Below are 16,330 nucleotides of genomic sequence, written 5' to 3'. Positions count from 1 at the left end.
GGCCTCAGCGCAGAGCCTGGGGGCTACGAGACCGGTGTCCCGGGCCGGGGGCTGGCAGGGACCCTCTGTCTGCCGGGGGTTTCCTCCGCACTCGGGGCGGGATATCTGACAGGCGCCTTTAAGCCAAAGGGCCTCAGCGGATCAGCTTCATTTTGACAGGCAACCTTGTAAAAAGTGGGAATTGAGGTAACGGCACACTGGTACCCTCAGAACGTGTGTTGAAACTGTGCTTTGTCTAAAGGGAACCTCCAAAATTGTGGCCACCAAGAACTTCAGAAAAATGTTAGTGAGCGATTTCCCAGCCTGGGGTGACTCGATGGTAAAAGTCCAAAACAATGGCTAGTAAGTGGTCTAATAATACAAACATCATGAGGATATTGCGTTTTTGAAGTGTGCCTCTGCTGCCTTTAAGGTTCTGCTTTAATTGCAGGTTGAGGAGGGAGGTGTTGGCTCTTCTGCTGAAGGTGCCTTTTAACACATGCAGTGGCCAGTGCCAGAGCAATGGCCAAGTCAATGTCGCCAAATAGCAGTTGTCACCTTTCGAGGACATCACATTTGGTATAATTCCGGCCTCTGAGCCAAGTGTAAGGTGTACATCCGTTCAGCTCCCAGTGTGCCCTTCTAGAGTGGCTATAGCGAGTACCTGCTGTCATGTTGCCTTTGAACCCCAGCAGCAGGAACTGCCTCTGCTGAACTTCATAGCCCATCAGGGTGTGGAATTACAACAGAAATGGCACTGTGAGTTTGTGTTATCTACAGCCTGCGTCTATGGCATTTCTTGCTGCTGATAATCTCCACAGCAAAATAATTCTTGTGCCTTGCCCCTGCTGTCACTGGTGCAATAAAATGTCGAGAGAGGTGTGCTGGACCCTTGGAGCTGTATGTCTTCCTTGTTGTCAATATATTATAACGTGTGGTGGATCAGACAAAAAGGGCTCACTGCAGGGAGGGCCTCGCCTCCAGCATGTCAATTTTATTGCAGTTGGATCAAGCCAGCATGAGTGATACACCATCTGTATTGTGGGTGCAGCTCAAATGGATCAGGTAAAGCGAGCTCCACCACATCTAATGAGCAAGACCAAGGTTCTTCCTGCAGAGGTACCGGCATGGTTGATTACCTCATCTTAGAGTTTTACATTTAAGTGAAGACCAAAGCTGCTCTGGTATCTCTCTCATTTTATGTAACGGAATCTTCTTGTTTTATTTCTTTACAGATGTTGTATGTAGGAGTGCAGGTAGTCGAGATGCTAAAGATACAGGGTCATGGGTAATGCAAGGAGCAGTGCTGCTCCTTGCTGTGTCTTTGTTGTGAAGCTGGTGGGCAGATGTTTGGCTATATGTAGTTGCTAATAGCAGTGGTAAGGAATATCACAGACAATCTGTATGCCACAATCTGTAAGAATTTTGTGTGAGGAGGCTGGCATGTCTTATACCTTCTTCCTTGTCTTTTCCTACAGTAGCCACCCTTCTTGCTATTTCCCTTTCTGCCATCTTCTACCCCATTGAACCTCTAGCGTGTTAAATGCCCGAAGCTGTAAAACCAGTGTGCCTTTTTGTCAGGATAAGTCTGTTGCTGTACATACAACATGGCAGATGTACCTTGACGGTTGTACCTGGCTGGTGTTGGTATCTGAGCAGTTTGCTGGCTCAAGCTCAGAGTCTTCCTTATTCTGCCGCACTTCCTCCTGTGTGTCACAGCCACCCTCTGCTCTCCGCTTCCCTTCCGTCTCTGCATACAAACATGCAGAGGACTTGAAGTAGTCAAAAATATTTTTAAACTTTTGTTGTTGTTGTTAAAATATGCCTAAAAATTTGTTATCGGGTTACCTTCCTCTTGAATAACTTTTCCCTTTTCCCTTTGCTCCCCGTGGCTGTTGCTGCTTCGCAAAGGGCTCTAGCAGTTTCCCTGCATGCACACATAGGTTCTCAGCTTTTGGGCATTTCAAATGAACTTCTGCTGAGTGCTGTGTTTAGTGGTGCTTCCCCCAAATAGAGTAAATGGTGCAGTAAGTAAGGTAACCATATTGGATTATGTCTTAATTCCATGGGCAGGTGGAGAGAGAGACAGGAGCTGATGGGGTACGCCACCTCAGAGCGCCCCACACCTGGCTGCAGCTTGGCACCTGTCCCTGCAAATTCTGGAGGTCCCCAAGCCATGGGTGGGATCGTGTAGCTGAAGGAGCATTGTCTTTTGTATGACTTGCTCAGTCACAGAAATCACAAAACCTCTAACCCTGACTGCTGTTTTCCCAAATGCAAAGGCAAAGGTGGGCACACACATACTGGTCAGTACTTACTAGGTGTCCTCAGAGGATCTCTTCTAAAGTAAATCTTTGGTGTGCTTGTGCAGAACAGGTTTTGTCTACAGTGAAGCATGGGGATTGGATGTGATTTGTTTGTTTAGAAGAGTTGTACATCTATATTGGTTATTTTTAGGGTAGATTTGAGTTTCAGAATGCTAGCAAGCTTTGCATGCAGAGACATAGGTAAATGTGAGATATTTCAGATAATTTCTGTATAGTTCTGCTGCTGCTTCAGAAGTGTTAAATTGCTTGTTTATGTGTTAAAACAATACTACTGTGCTGAGAAACCCCAAGAACCTGAGAACAAAACCACAACAAACCTCCATATGTTAGTATGATCTGCAGGTGATGGTATCTCTGGTGGTTGTTGTGGGTCAGAGTGAAGGTTATGGAATTTTTGTCTTTGTGGTGAGTGGTGAAACATGAGCCTTTGGTTTCCTGAGGTCTGCTTCAGTTGCAGTTATAGAGTAGATGCTCTAATCTGTCGAAATCCAGAGGGTGAGGGAATGTTAAACAATGTTGGGTTATATTAAACTCTTCAAGCAATACTTATCAATCCAATATCATATGCCTTCTACTTCCGGGAGTATTTGCCCGGTCTTTCTGCCTTGTAGGTTATTGTCTTGTCTTATCATCAAAGCCAAAGTACAGATATTGAGGAGGATGTATTACAAAACTTTTTTTTTTTAAAAAAAATGTTGTGATTGTTACCAATTCACATTCAAAACGTGTGTCATTGACATACTGTGTGCACTTGGCTAAGTTGTTTCCAGCACGTGTAGAAGGGTATGGGGGTTGGAAAAAGAAGCTGTTGTGTCTTGCAGATGGTGTGGCAGTCTGCACATTGTTGTGTGGCAATATTTTTCTAGTGCTGGAAAGTATATAAAATCCAGCTTTTAGCAAGCAACTTGTCTTGAGAGGTGTTTTATGCACATTTTTAAAACCACTCTTTGTTCATTGGCACAGCCAACTAATAAAACAACTTCTCTAAGTCTGATGCTTGTTTTAAAGTAAATATCTTGGGCTCTAAATATTTTGTGTAGTTTCCAAGACTGCACGACAGAGCCCGTTCAGAGATAATGCTTTCTAAAAGGTGAAAACACAATTGCTGTTACAACTGCAAATGCTTTTTGGGAGTTTTGCTTGTTCCATGTTTTTTCCTCAAGTGATAAGCTGAAGACAGAACCTATTTTGGATACAGTTAACAATTTTCCTTCACTTCTAAACCAAAATAAATTGCTATCTGAAAAGCTATGAAAAAAATCTTAGGAGGAGATTTCTTTTCCTTAAGTGGGTTTTTCTTCTTCCCTTGCAACTGATGATCTTGACATTTAGAGCACGTTTCACAGGGATGCAGTTACTTTTCTCCATTGTGGCCCATTTTCATCTCTTGAGTACCCTCAGATATTCAGTTGCGTTTCTTATGCAGCTACTCAGCAATATTGCCAACTTAAGAGTCCCTAAGGCTGTTTCAGGAGGATATTTGGGGGTTTTTTTGGTGCATGCATGATGGTGGTTCCCTGACTGAGGTGAAAGTCTGTATTGTGTTATAATTATGGGTGATACACATACTAGCATCTGATTAGCGTAGAGTGCTATAGGGCTGCTACTTCTAGTAATAGAGAAATGTTCTTTATGTGTTCTGTGAATGTACCAGTGCCATAGATTTCCATTTTAGCTAGTGAGAAATACATTGAACTTGGTTTTAACTCCTTTTAACTTCTTGGCATTGTTGGAAAAACGACGTACCAGTTATTTAAACAGGGAGTGTCTATGTAATCTTCCATAGCTGAATCAATGAATGTTTTATTTTGGGTGGAACTGTTAATGTCAGATCACAATACTGTACTTGAGCAGAATTAGGCTCAGCAAACTGTCTGATGGCTGGAAAAACAGGAATGCAAGCAAACCTCGGCAAATGTTTTATGCAGGAGCTGGTGATTGCGGCTCTATTGCGTGTGTATCGCAAGCAGTACAACTGAGCACCTAGGCTGTCCCTGATGTGTATTTGCTATTTCTAAAAATTAAAAAAAAAAGTTGCATCTGTTCAAACTAAGCCCTGAAGGCAGCGCTTCTTTTCTAGGTATACTGCAGCATCCAGATGGGACTGTCCTGAAGCAGCTGCAGCCTCCCCCTCGCGGTCCCAGGGAGCTGGAGTTCTACAAGAAGGTGAGGCTGCGAGTTATGGGATGGATGTGTGTCTGTAGAAACACATCCTTATTGCTGTGCTCAGGACCGTACAACCTCGGTGTCTGAATGGTTATTCACTGCCGGCCCTGTCTTGGTGTCTGTGTGCTGTCTATGATGTTCTCCTCCCCGAATGTCTATCCCTGTGCCAGATCTCCTTCACTCACACAATTTGAGTGTGTTTGCTCATGGGACAGCAGGGTTTTCACAGCTGCTCAGATTTCACTGAAAAGCCCTGCATTACCTTCATCTGTGATTAAAAGGTGGTGTGTTTGATCCCATCGTTCTTCTGTTGTTGTCTCAGAATTGATTGCATCCAAATTTAACATGTCTTACACTTGCATCTAGTCTGGTTTATTGCTAGAAGTGTTGCTCTTTTCACTGTATTAAAACTTGTCTCATTTAAAAAGTCAATGAAAGGTGCAACTCTCTAGTTGTTTTAACTCTGGTTTGTTGTGTTTTTCCTATTGCTCATCTTCAGTTCACTTTATCAGTAACTGGAATAACATAAACCAGGAAAGCTGTTGCTTGTCTTATGAGGGCAAAGTGTTTTTAGAGCCTCTTTACCTTAGTAAACTACCTGCCACAATGAAATGTCACATGTTTTTTCCATATGTACTTGATACATATGGAATTAAGCCTTCCATGGCTTATTAGCTATGAAGAACTGCAGAGATCTTTGTGCAGGATGAGAGAGGGGTCTCGAGACTCTATTGTGTTGTTTAGTTTCTTTTTTCCCCCTAGAAAGTTATTAATTTAAGTTACTAGAAGACATTATGTATGTTGTAGAAATGTCTCACATTAAAACAGACTAAGCAACATGCTTTAAGTTAATGGTGTGTTTGCATACTAGCATTACTTGATAATTGTCGTGATGAGTCTGCTAGACAAAACAGCAGCTCTTCAATTAGTAGGAGCTCAGCAGGAGCCAGTTAAACCTAAACATAAATATTTTTCTGAGGTTTCTCAGTGACTGTCCTTTCCATGAGGGTAGGAAGGATGCAATCCAGCCTGAGCGGTAACTCTTCAGTCAAAGAAGAGAGCTTGAACAGACTCATTTGAGTTCCAGGCTGCCTAATTCTCTGTGAAATCCTGAGGTACGGATGGAGTTGGGCAGTTCTTGAAAAATAATGGAGAAATGGAAATGTATATACACAGTTAGTTGTGTGTGGGTTAGAATGTTTTTTTGTGGGAGAAGGGGAGGAAATGTCTGTGCATTACGCAGGTGAGAGCATAGGAGAAAGGTCTTGTGGATTTGCTGCGTCTCAGTGATTAACTGCTATCGTGTTTGCTCTCAGGCAAGAACCATGTTCTGTGGGATATAGATACCTAAGCGCTACACATGGTTGTTACAAAATGAGGATTACTGTGGATTGTGAGGTTCAGTGTAAGGTACAGTTTCACATACAACTTGAGCTGATAAAATAGCTCATTGCTGCCAAGAGGGAAAGGAAAGGCCATTCTTCCCATTCTCGCCATTTACCTTGTGCTGTGCTGATGATTTTTGGACATGGGCAAACTGATTTGACTTATTTAAAAGATGGCAGAACTTTCCTGTGTTGGTAGTTTTCTGTCAGTTTTAGTGATTAAACTGATAAACAGTGGGGACAACAGCAAGACTGCCCTGTTTTGGTGACTGACTTCAATGCATCTTGTGGTCTGTATTCACAGAGACATTATCATTATATATAGCCTTGGAGTAGGCTAATGAGCCTCCAGAGAATGGAGGAAGCAGAATTTTACCACTCCTTGAGACAAGAGTTGTCTTCAAGGCAGTCAGGTGCAGGAGGTGGTGAGAAACTGCAGAAATGAAACAGGTCAAACATGACTGATGAATCCTAGACTGTCACTCTGTCAGGACTTGGCAGCAAGTCCATTGATAGGCTACACTAATGAGTAACCTTCTGGTTTATGTGGATTAATTGTGAAAAAAGCACAAAGCTGAGTGCTGGCCTGGGGAGCCCAAACAAAATGGGCTTCCAGTTTGGAATGGAAACTTGAGCAAAACACTGGTCTGAAACTGGGATCTACAGGTCACCCTGCTCACAAGTGGGTGGCAGCTGGAAGTTTTGAAGTTTTGAAGTTTTTGAAGTCTTTGGCAAAGTGGAAAACTGGAAAAATCTCTTTAGCAATTCCTACTTAGACTGCCATTTGGTTACCTTTCTGTTTTCATGATAGTGTCTTTTCAGACCAGCAGTTTAAAAAAATAAACACCTTCTAAATACTGGTGGTCTTAAGAGATTATTTCGCCAAGTAAACCAAATTTACTGCTATTACAGTAATATGTAATTCTCTACTGATAGGGAAGTGGCTTGTAATGATTCTGTCTTACAAAGGAGCGGAAAAATAGAGTATGACAAGATATCATGAATACCTTCTATGATAAAATGTAGCAGAAAATAAGCTGTTTGTAGTCATTGTTAATAACTTACTTTGTGTTGCTTAACTTATCATTGGAGTGTGACTTTCCAGTGGTGATGTCTGCATTGTGTCAAGTTCTGTAAATATGAATAATTATGTAAACACAATAATAATGTTTTAATTCTGTTCCTGCAAGCTCCCTTCCTGTACCTGAGGACATAAGCTTCTTGCAAATATAGGCTGCGCAACCATGGAGTGTTTTACCAGGTCTTCTGTTAACCTTCTCTGGTTAAAAAAATTAGCTTTTTTTTTTTTTTTTTAACCTTGAAGAGCTACAAAATAATTTGTTTTCAATAGATATGAGTATCAAGAGAAGAATATAAAATGAAGTAGAGGGGTTGTGGATTTTTTTTCTCTACGCTGATGATCAGTTGTTCCCATCTAATGGAAATACTCAACATGAATGTGTAGGTGGAGGCACTGCTAAAGGACTGCTTTTAAAGGGGTTTCAGGAGGGAACAACATGCAGAGATGTGGAAACAGGAAAATAGTGGTGTTTGAAAATGCAGTACAATGTATTGTGTAGTAGTGACCCATTTCATTAAAGCAAATAAATCGGTAGAAGGTGGTATATGCTTATGGTAGGCTGCCTATACACGCATACTAAAGAAATCCACAAAAGTGACTGCTACTCAGTGTGTTTTAGTGTTTGCTGCTCTATGCCAGCGCCCGTTTATACGTGCTGAAACAGTCTGATTTGATTCAGCAGCACTGGGAGACGGAAGAAGCCTCTCAGCCCTCCTACGGTGATCTATTCTGGCAGATGAGTTGGGAACTGTGAGAGAAGTGTCCTTTGAAAAGGTCAGTACCGTCACTGCATGGGGTAGAACCTCCTGCTAGCTGGGGACAGAGCTCTTCTCGAACACGCTGGGCTGTACCCAGAAGCACTGCGTGCAGCGTAACTCCCTGGTTAAGAGCTGTCCTCTTCAGCACAGAGTTTTTCTTAATTAGTCACATCAAGAATGTAGCATGGCAGAAAGTACCATCCTGTTGGTGCCCCAAAGAGGGGGAAGAAGCTGGAATGCCAGGCTTTAAATAGGGCAGCTGCTTTTGCAGGCAATAAAGGGTAGAGCTTGGGCTGCAAATATTTAAAATTGAGGAAGACAGAATTTACAGTTAGTTGTTGAGGCTGCCTTCGTGACTACAATTTCCTACAAGCTGTGTGTTTAGCAGATGGGGAGTTTCTTACATTCAACAGAACAATAGGAGGTCGCTGGACTGTTTTGAAGTGGCAGCTCTTTCACTTCTGATTTCTGGCATTCACTCGGTGGGGCTGTAAACCTCTGTTATTGTGTTCTGAACATTGCATACTGAAGTTTAAAGGTTGCTAATGCAGTAGCTAATAAACTGGGATTTTATGCTGAAGACATCAATAAATGTTCATGTAAAATTTTGAGTTGCCTTTCTGCTCTCTTCTGGTGACTGCATGATGCTTGGGGTATGGGTAGTCCAACTTACCCCCTCACCCTGCCTGCCAAAAACTGTCCTAAGACACCTCTTTACCTGTTATTTGTTTGTTTGTTTTTTTCCTCCTCCTGTTTGCTAGTGGCTACATGTCAGAATCATCATAGCTGGTTCTTGTGATGTTGCCAAATCATGTCTCCAGATAACATACCTGTGATACTGTTAAGGTTTCCAAGGCTGTGGTAATGCCAAGTTTTACTCAAATTCTCAAATGCCCTTGTCCCAGAGGGCATGGGTAATTTTGGGGGTTTGGAATGGAAAGGCAGATGGGGTTCTCCCGGTCCCTGCACAGCCCTGAAAACCTGCTACCTCCATCCCAGTGCTTGGGAGCCCAGGGAGCTCTTTCACCCCACGCAGCGCTGAGAAGAGATAATGGGGCTAGTGGTCTGGCCCTTCTGGATAACACATCTTCCACCAGTTGCCAATTAGTGACGGCTCTGTTAACTGCTGTAGCAGTAGTCTGAAAGTTCAGGGTTCAAGCCCTGCTGATATATAATATGAATGCAAGGAAGCTGTTACCACTGTAGACAATAGAAATTGTTTTTCGCTCTTGTTACATGTCCTGAAAACAAAGCCAGGATGTGAGAGACACAAATAGCTCTAGCATGTGAAAGAGATTTACATTAGTTAGGTGAGAGTCAGGCATTTGGAAGCTAGGAAGCTAGGAAGTAATGGTTTTGTGGCTGCCCGCACAATTGTTGTTCTGAACTTTAGTTGGATGCATTATAATGCAGATTTCAGCAGGGCAATGACCTGTCTCACTGTTTTGTTTCCCCTAAAGAATGTACTAACTCATTTCACCATCTGACATAAGACAGATTTAATATGGCTTGTGCAACTTCTGCTTATGACTGGAGGACAATGTATTAGTGAAGACCCAATTGCGTTAATATTCCTCAAGCTGTAGTTCCTTGTGCTTCTGTGGTTACAGAGAACAAACGTGCAAGAACTATGCTTGTTTGCCCCATTATCAATAATCTTCTCCTTAGTGTCTTTTTTCATTCTTAAAAACCTGCCAGTACTCCTATGCCGTGGCTTTTCATTACTGCTTGACGCTTTCTTCTTCCTTTTTTTGCATTGCCTATTTTTAATTAGTATTCAAGCAGCTTCAGGCAATGCAGAAGACTTCTGGTGACTTCCCTCCCCCTCCATGGTATGAAATCAAGGCAGCAGCCTGAAAGATGCGTTTTGGCCTGGCAGCTTTTACGTAAAGTTGCAAGAACTGGCTTGTAAGGCTGAGGCCCCTTTCAGCCTGTATAGCACAAATCACGGTACGGCAGCCTGTGTTCTGTAAACTGTTCTCTGACAAAAAAGAAAAAGGATCAGGGGGGCAAAGTGTATCTTGCTTCAGGATGAATTACCCTGTTTCGTAAACTCAGTTAACTGGTTTTATAGGCTTGATTTAGATGATTATCTTTGACAGAAAAAGGAGTGGATGACAGCTGTCATGATGCTATGGTGTACTAAAATATCCTTATCCCGGGATCAGCTCTCCAGCTGAGGTTCTGATTTTTAGTCTTGTATGGATGAATCTTGGAGAAATAGGAGACACTGGTCTCTTAATGTCTTATTTTGAGGATGCCCAAAGCTTTGCTCCCGTGTTTAGAGCTGTAGCTCGTTATCCTGACAGATATCTGTGGCCATGTCTCCTCCTGCAACATCCAAATCTGCTGCATTTCCAGAAGAGGTATCAGTCCTGAAGTCTACAAATCACCTGTTTGGGAACAGTGAGCACGTTCTGACATGGTCCATTCTGTCCTTGATGTGGTTCCTCCTGCTGAGAAACTGTCTGGGAGGAGTTCTGGTTTGCTGGGGAAATAAGAAAATTTAAGTTTCTGAATCAGTGTGTGAAATTGCCTCACACTCTACCCTTTAAATCACAAGCCTGGACAGAAGTCTCATAGTAGAAGGAAGGGCATGCAGTCCTTCTTGGCTGATGAGAAGAAAATGGCTTTTTGACCAAACTATGAAATACCGGCAGCTTGCATTCAGATGTTTTCACATTAGGTGTTGTCCAAGAGAGATGAAGAATTAGCTGTAGGTCTAAGAATCTGCTGACTTCATACCACTGCCCTATAAACACTCTTATTTTTTTGTACTTCAGATCACTATTAAACACCGGAAAGCCTACTGTACCAGGACTCCAAGACTTAGAAAGTATGGCAGGTTTTTGTGATTCCTGCACTCTGTAGCAAACACAAGTTTGGACGGGATGCACTGCACAGCAGAAGGTTAACCTAGAACAGTCCGGTGAGCGTCTATTCCCCGGGCTGCATGTGTATTGTGTGCCACAGAATAAACTACAACCTGCTTAATAAATCTAAGAAAAACTCATAAAAGGAGGCAGTAAAAAGCAATTATTGCAATTTAATGCTATCAGGGAACTACGGGGTGGAGTTGTTAACAGACTGAGTAGGCTACAATTTGTGCTATATAAGTAAGCATGAAAAAAATCCAGTTATCTTACCAACCTGATTTTGAAAAAAATTCCTTCCCGAGAGTAGATCTGGCTGAAAATAAAGCAAAAATGCATAGTTATAATGTGTGTATCCACAGTATGTTAAATTAGATTAAGTTACGGTGCAGTGCTCCTGTTGTGCTAGACTGTTATGCAGGTGCTGACTTTTTCAGACTGGATCAAATATTGTTTAAACTTAAACTGAGTTATGAATGTTTCAGAAAACAGATAAACTTACTGAAAGTATGCTGATGTTAATACAGAAAACACTACTTCGTGCATTGGAAGTTTACTTAAAAATAAGGTATGGTTGGTGGGCTGCCAGTATGGGATTGAGGAAAGTGTAGGTTGTCTCCTTGAAAGAAAACAAAAATAAACTCAGTCTCTGAAAATAAGCACTCCAGATTAAAAAAAAAAAAAGGCAAGCTTATAATATGAGAATATTGCATAAAGACAGTACTCGGTGTGTGGGGAAAGAGATGTGAATTACCAGCACTTATGGTGGAAAATAATGTAATGTTTTGGTGTGTTCTTGGTCATCCAAGTACCAAATTAACCCTAAGAAAATTTAAAAGTCCAGTAAGTGTTATGTTGAATACTGTGTATGTAACATGCTTGTTAAAATTGCTGTAATATCCAATACTTAGGGAACAATTTGGGAGCAATTATTTTTCAGTCTGTGACTATTTAATTTTTCTGAGTGTGGGGCTATTTTATATATATTTATATTGTTTTATATATATGAATCTTGAAGACAAAGCAAAAGAAATTACTTGGCTCACCATGCCTGAGTATAACAGCATCTACTTACCCAGATTATTTTTTTTTTCCTTCCTTACTGGAACAGACTGTGGTCAAAGGCTTCCTAAAGCTTCTTAGTGTTATTACTGTTCTTTTTTTATTTTTTCTTTTTTCCCCTCTGTGTTCTAGCAGAAGTTAGCGCTGTTTTTTTTCCTTTCTTGCCAAGGGTGAGCAAGGGGATGGTGGTTCCAGGTTTGGGCACCAGCAGCCTGGTGAGTGAAAGGAACATGTGGGCTCATAGCTGATTCTGCAACAAGCAGTTCTGCCTCAGGTCAACACGTAGGTGGGGCTCCAAGGAGTTGATTATTCAAAGCAAATTAAAAAATATCTCTAGTTATTACAAACCAGCCATTTTGATGCTAGCGTATCTTCTCTATCAAGCCACCTACTTGAGTAGAAAACATCAGAAGAGCTTTTGGGCTGTTACTTTTGGTTCTTGTGGAAGGAGCCGTTCCATACTTTCCCAGAATCATAAGCCATCAAATAAAATTCCTGTTAGTAGGTGCTGTTCTTCTCTGTCCATTAAAAAAATAAAATAAAACGGTTATTACTAGCTGCCTTGATCTTGGTAAGTGTTGTCATCACAAAGCAGAGCCTGTTGCTGTTGGAGGAGTTCTTGATGTAGAAACTATGAATCTGCTGTAACACTTAGGGGTAGCCCTTGAAATGACACCTGACTGCAGGTGACAGCTGAGTATTCTGGAATAAGGTGTGCTAGGAGATGGTAAAATATGTAGTTGCCGGTAAAGTACAAATAATAGAGATGAATAAAATTGTCAAAACTAATGGGAACGCAAACAGGTGTTTTCAGAGGAAGACAAAGGCATCATTTAAGGGGTGTCGGGGTACTGGCAGTAGATGTGGCAGTTTGAGCAGGGTGCCCTGGCCCAGCACTCAGGGATGAGCTGAGCTGAGGTCCCCGCGGTTGGTGGGACCGGCTGCACACCGGCAGGGCCGCAGTGGGGGCTGGAAGTGCTGGTGAGACTGCGGTGGCCCTGGCTCGGCTTGACTTAAACCACTGTGAAACTGCACCTGGAGGGTGATGCTGCAGTAGATTCTTTGTCAGGGCTGCAGTATTAGGGGAAAAAAAAAAAAAAAAAAAAACAACACAACAAAGCTGACTGAACTTTTGTCTGTCAGGACTTGTCTCCGCTTTGAAATGTAAAATTAAATTTTTAGGTATAAGTGCTTCAGGGTTCTCCCCGTCCCTTGTTTTCTCTCACTCCCTAGCTGGAATCCGCAGCTATGATCAGACGGCTTTCCAGAAAGAAAGGGTCATGCTTATTAATGTTCTCCAAAAACGGGAGTGCCATACTGGCTTATTTTCCCTTTTGCCTTCTTGTTCTTCCATTGCACTTTTTCTTTCAGTAATTCCAGTCATAATTTAAGCTTAAACTCTTCATTAGTTGGAGTTGCTTAAAAATCTTGGAGCAGAAAGTTTGTAAGAAACACTGGCTGCTGTCTTGGTTCAGCTTGTTTTTGCATCTGTGAGGGTTTGGATGTGTCAAGGTGGTGAATTCTGACCAGGTCTGTGTCTTCCCTTAAATTACTGAGCAGTATTCATGTTTATGTACCACTTTGTGCATTGCAGTAACAGAGCTGGATTTTTGCACTATAGCTGTAAAAATAGATGGGGAACTGGTTGTACCGTACTTCTTCAGAGGAGGTACAAATTGGTAAAGTGACTTGACTTCTTGCCTTGAAATTTGCTGGATCTCTCTGCTGGTATCTGGAGTTTTTGCAGTGGGTAACTTCAGGACAGCATCAGCACTGCTCTGCTGGGTCAACTACGAGTGTTGTGAAGCTAAGGAGGAAAAGTAAGAGTAGGTTAAGAACGGTAGGAGAAGTATTTAGCACGTAAAAATTGAAACTTCCTTATCAGATGGTGGAACAGTAGTATGTCTTAACTGCTTTTTTAGGATATGTTTTCTTCATTTTGGCCTCTAGTGGAGAGTACCTAATGTTCTGCTCCAGTACGTACAAATTGGTATCACTGAACCAACGGAATGTAGAGTCTAGAGTAGAGACCATGTGCTATTTGTACTTTGGAGTATATTCACCCAAGAGTCTCGTAACCTACTTAGGAGGCTGCTTAACAAATGTCTGTGCTGTTAATGTAAATGTGATCACCTGCACTTTCCTGGGTATATTCTTTAAAAAACAAAACAAACAAAGAAAAAGATGAACAGCATTGTGGTGCCTGACCCCGGGACCCCCCCCGAGCGTGATGCCGGGGTCACCAGAAGTGGGTCAGCATTTGCTTTTCCTCTTGTAAGATGATTCTGTGCCTGGGGCTGCAAATCTTGCTCGAGTCAGCCTAAATTTCACTGTATAAAACATGTGGCAGTGGATAAAATACGACCTACTGGTTTTTTTGGCATTGTTCAAGAATGGCTGGTTTGATAAACATCACCAAATAAGTATCTCATGGGGAGATTTTTTGAGGCTTATTTTTGCAGCCTTCATTTTTTGGGAAAGTAAAATAGCTGTAATTTTTTTTCCCCAGACTTGTGGAAGCAGGATATGATTGTCACAAGCGTGTGCCATTCTTATTTGAAAATCCATTTACATGACCAGATTGTGGGACTTTATAATGATTTGGTTTAAGCTTTTTTTAGTGTTTCTGTAGGTATCCTCTGTGAGAATAATGATTACAGCCTCATGTATAGTACAGCTACATTTTGGATAGTAAAATAAGCAGCTCAGTGTAATAGGATTTAGTATAACAGCATTCACAAATATTTAACTTTTGGAATTAATCTGGTACTGGATTTTTTTTTAATGTAAGCAGAGCTGGCACAATTCCAGTTATATTTGTGGAAACAGATACTGCAGATGCTCACAAGTCAAAACGGGATGGTGCTACTGTATTGGAAAAGAAGCAAGGGCTATCTGAGTTATAAAGCTAAACAGTTATGAATTGCTAAGCTCACTGCTGCTCTTCCAACCTCATTTTTTTGGCCCTTGCACTTGCCTAGTGTAAGTGGGTGATGTAAGAGTCCAGAGGGAAATGCAGCGTGCACTCAGGTAATTAAAGTCTGTAATGTAACACATACACGCTGCTCTTCCAACCTAATTTTTTTGGCCCTTGCACTTGCCTAGTGTAAGTGGGTGATGTAGGAGTCCAGAGGGAAATGCAGTGTGCACTCAGGTAATTAAAGTCTGTAATGTAACACAACACATTAAGGTTGCACTTTCATCTGTAAGTCTTGCATTGGCTAATTTGAGCATGTGAGTTACTAACTGCTCCCCACCCCTCAAGAACCCCCGGAAAACATGCTGGGAATGGAACTGTCAGCTGGTTGTGTCTCTTGAGTCTCTGCATGTGACGATGCTGCTGCCCTTGGGGACAATTGGTGACGGCCGGCAACAAGAACAGGTGATGCTTCAGACTGATGTGCCTCCTCTGGCATTTAAAGTTTCCTACTTGAATAGCTTTAAAATAAATGTAAATTTAAAGAAGATATTCCTTTAAATCAACTCTTCTATGTACTGTAGAAGATTCTCTTTAGACTACATTTCTGTCCAAGTGGTGTTTTTTCATCAGGACAATTGAAGACATGTCTCTACTGCCAGAACTAGTTTCCTATTGAAATGTAAACATTTCTTTTACCCTCCCTCAGTCATTTATGTAATTAGTTAGTCTTCAGAAAACAAAAAACCCAAATGTCATGCTGCTTTAAATAAGGAAAAGAGCTTTCCCATTCTCCCAGGCAGCCCCTGTTTGCATTAAAAACCAGATGAATCTGTTTGGATCAGACTTACCAAAACAAACAGAGTATACTTAGGATTAAAAACTAAGGAATGGTAAAATTGCCTCAGAATTAACAGCTCCTGAGTAACTGGAAATTATGACTTCATGGTGTCTGTTAGGCTATCTGAGCTGCCACAGGAAATATCTGGGGCATATTCTTCCCATGAGTTAGCTGCTGTAATTTGTTGTGAGCCCTCCAAATGTCAGCATCCTGTTTACTTGCTGTTAAGCCCAGCAGTTAATACATTTTATGTCTTCAGTTCATTCTGTAGGAAGAATGCAGCCTGTGATTTGTGCAATGGACACCTCCCCTGGCTGGGCTGACACTGAGTTTTTTTGCAGTTCTTGATTTGTTGGATGAAGATATTATATGCAGTCACTGATAAAGCAGAAATAAGTTGTATTTGTCAGTGTATGTTGGAGAAATTAGACATGTAAAAATAAATAAAAGCGCAGCTGCTTGAAGCGAAATTGGAATATTGCTGTTAGGAGTAAACCATTATATTTTTACTTATAAATGTTGTTCTGGCGTAAGTGATAACCTATCTCTTCCATGAGTTTCCCAGTACTATCAGCAATGATACTTTTTGGGGTGTGAGGTGCATGGTTTCCATGCTGTGTAATTTTAGGGATGATTTTGTGATGTATAGGTTTCTGTTCGGCACTCTGAACAACACCTAAACATGTAGCTTGCTGCCGGGTTGTGTGAAGTGAGAAGGAATGCCTGTGGCATTGGTGCTGCTCTCTAATGAGCAGAAATGGTTCTCTCCTGCATAGGCATGAGTATAATTCCTGAAATATCTGGTTTTGTTGCTCTTGCCCACACCAAATTACTTCCTCTGATCTTTATTAACTGAGTGCTTATTCTTGTTTGACATGCAAATACATTGCAGGCTGAGATTGAGGTCCATATTAAGGTCAAATAAGTGCTTCATATATCTT

The 16,330-nt window shown here is 41.6% G+C and overlaps 1 protein-coding gene across 1 annotated transcript in view; it reads left to right on the top strand.

Annotated features, from left to right (window-relative positions):
• The window catches only part of IPMK (inositol polyphosphate multikinase), a 38,843-nt gene that overhangs the window by 635 nt on the left and 21,878 nt on the right, over positions 1–16,330 (top strand). The window contains exon 2 of the mRNA XM_080347349.1: positions 4,387–4,472. Coding sequence (XP_080203475.1) covers positions 4,387–4,472 — 86 coding nt within the window. The remainder of the gene's footprint in view (positions 1–4,386; positions 4,473–16,330) is intronic.

Source organism: Nesoenas mayeri (genome assembly GCF_963082525.1).
Source record: "Nesoenas mayeri genome assembly, chromosome: 7".
Classification (NCBI taxonomy): domain Eukaryota; kingdom Metazoa; phylum Chordata; class Aves; order Columbiformes; family Columbidae; genus Nesoenas; species Nesoenas mayeri.
The sequence above is the reverse complement of the archived record's forward strand: the minus strand, read 5'-3'. Positions and strand labels throughout refer to the sequence as shown.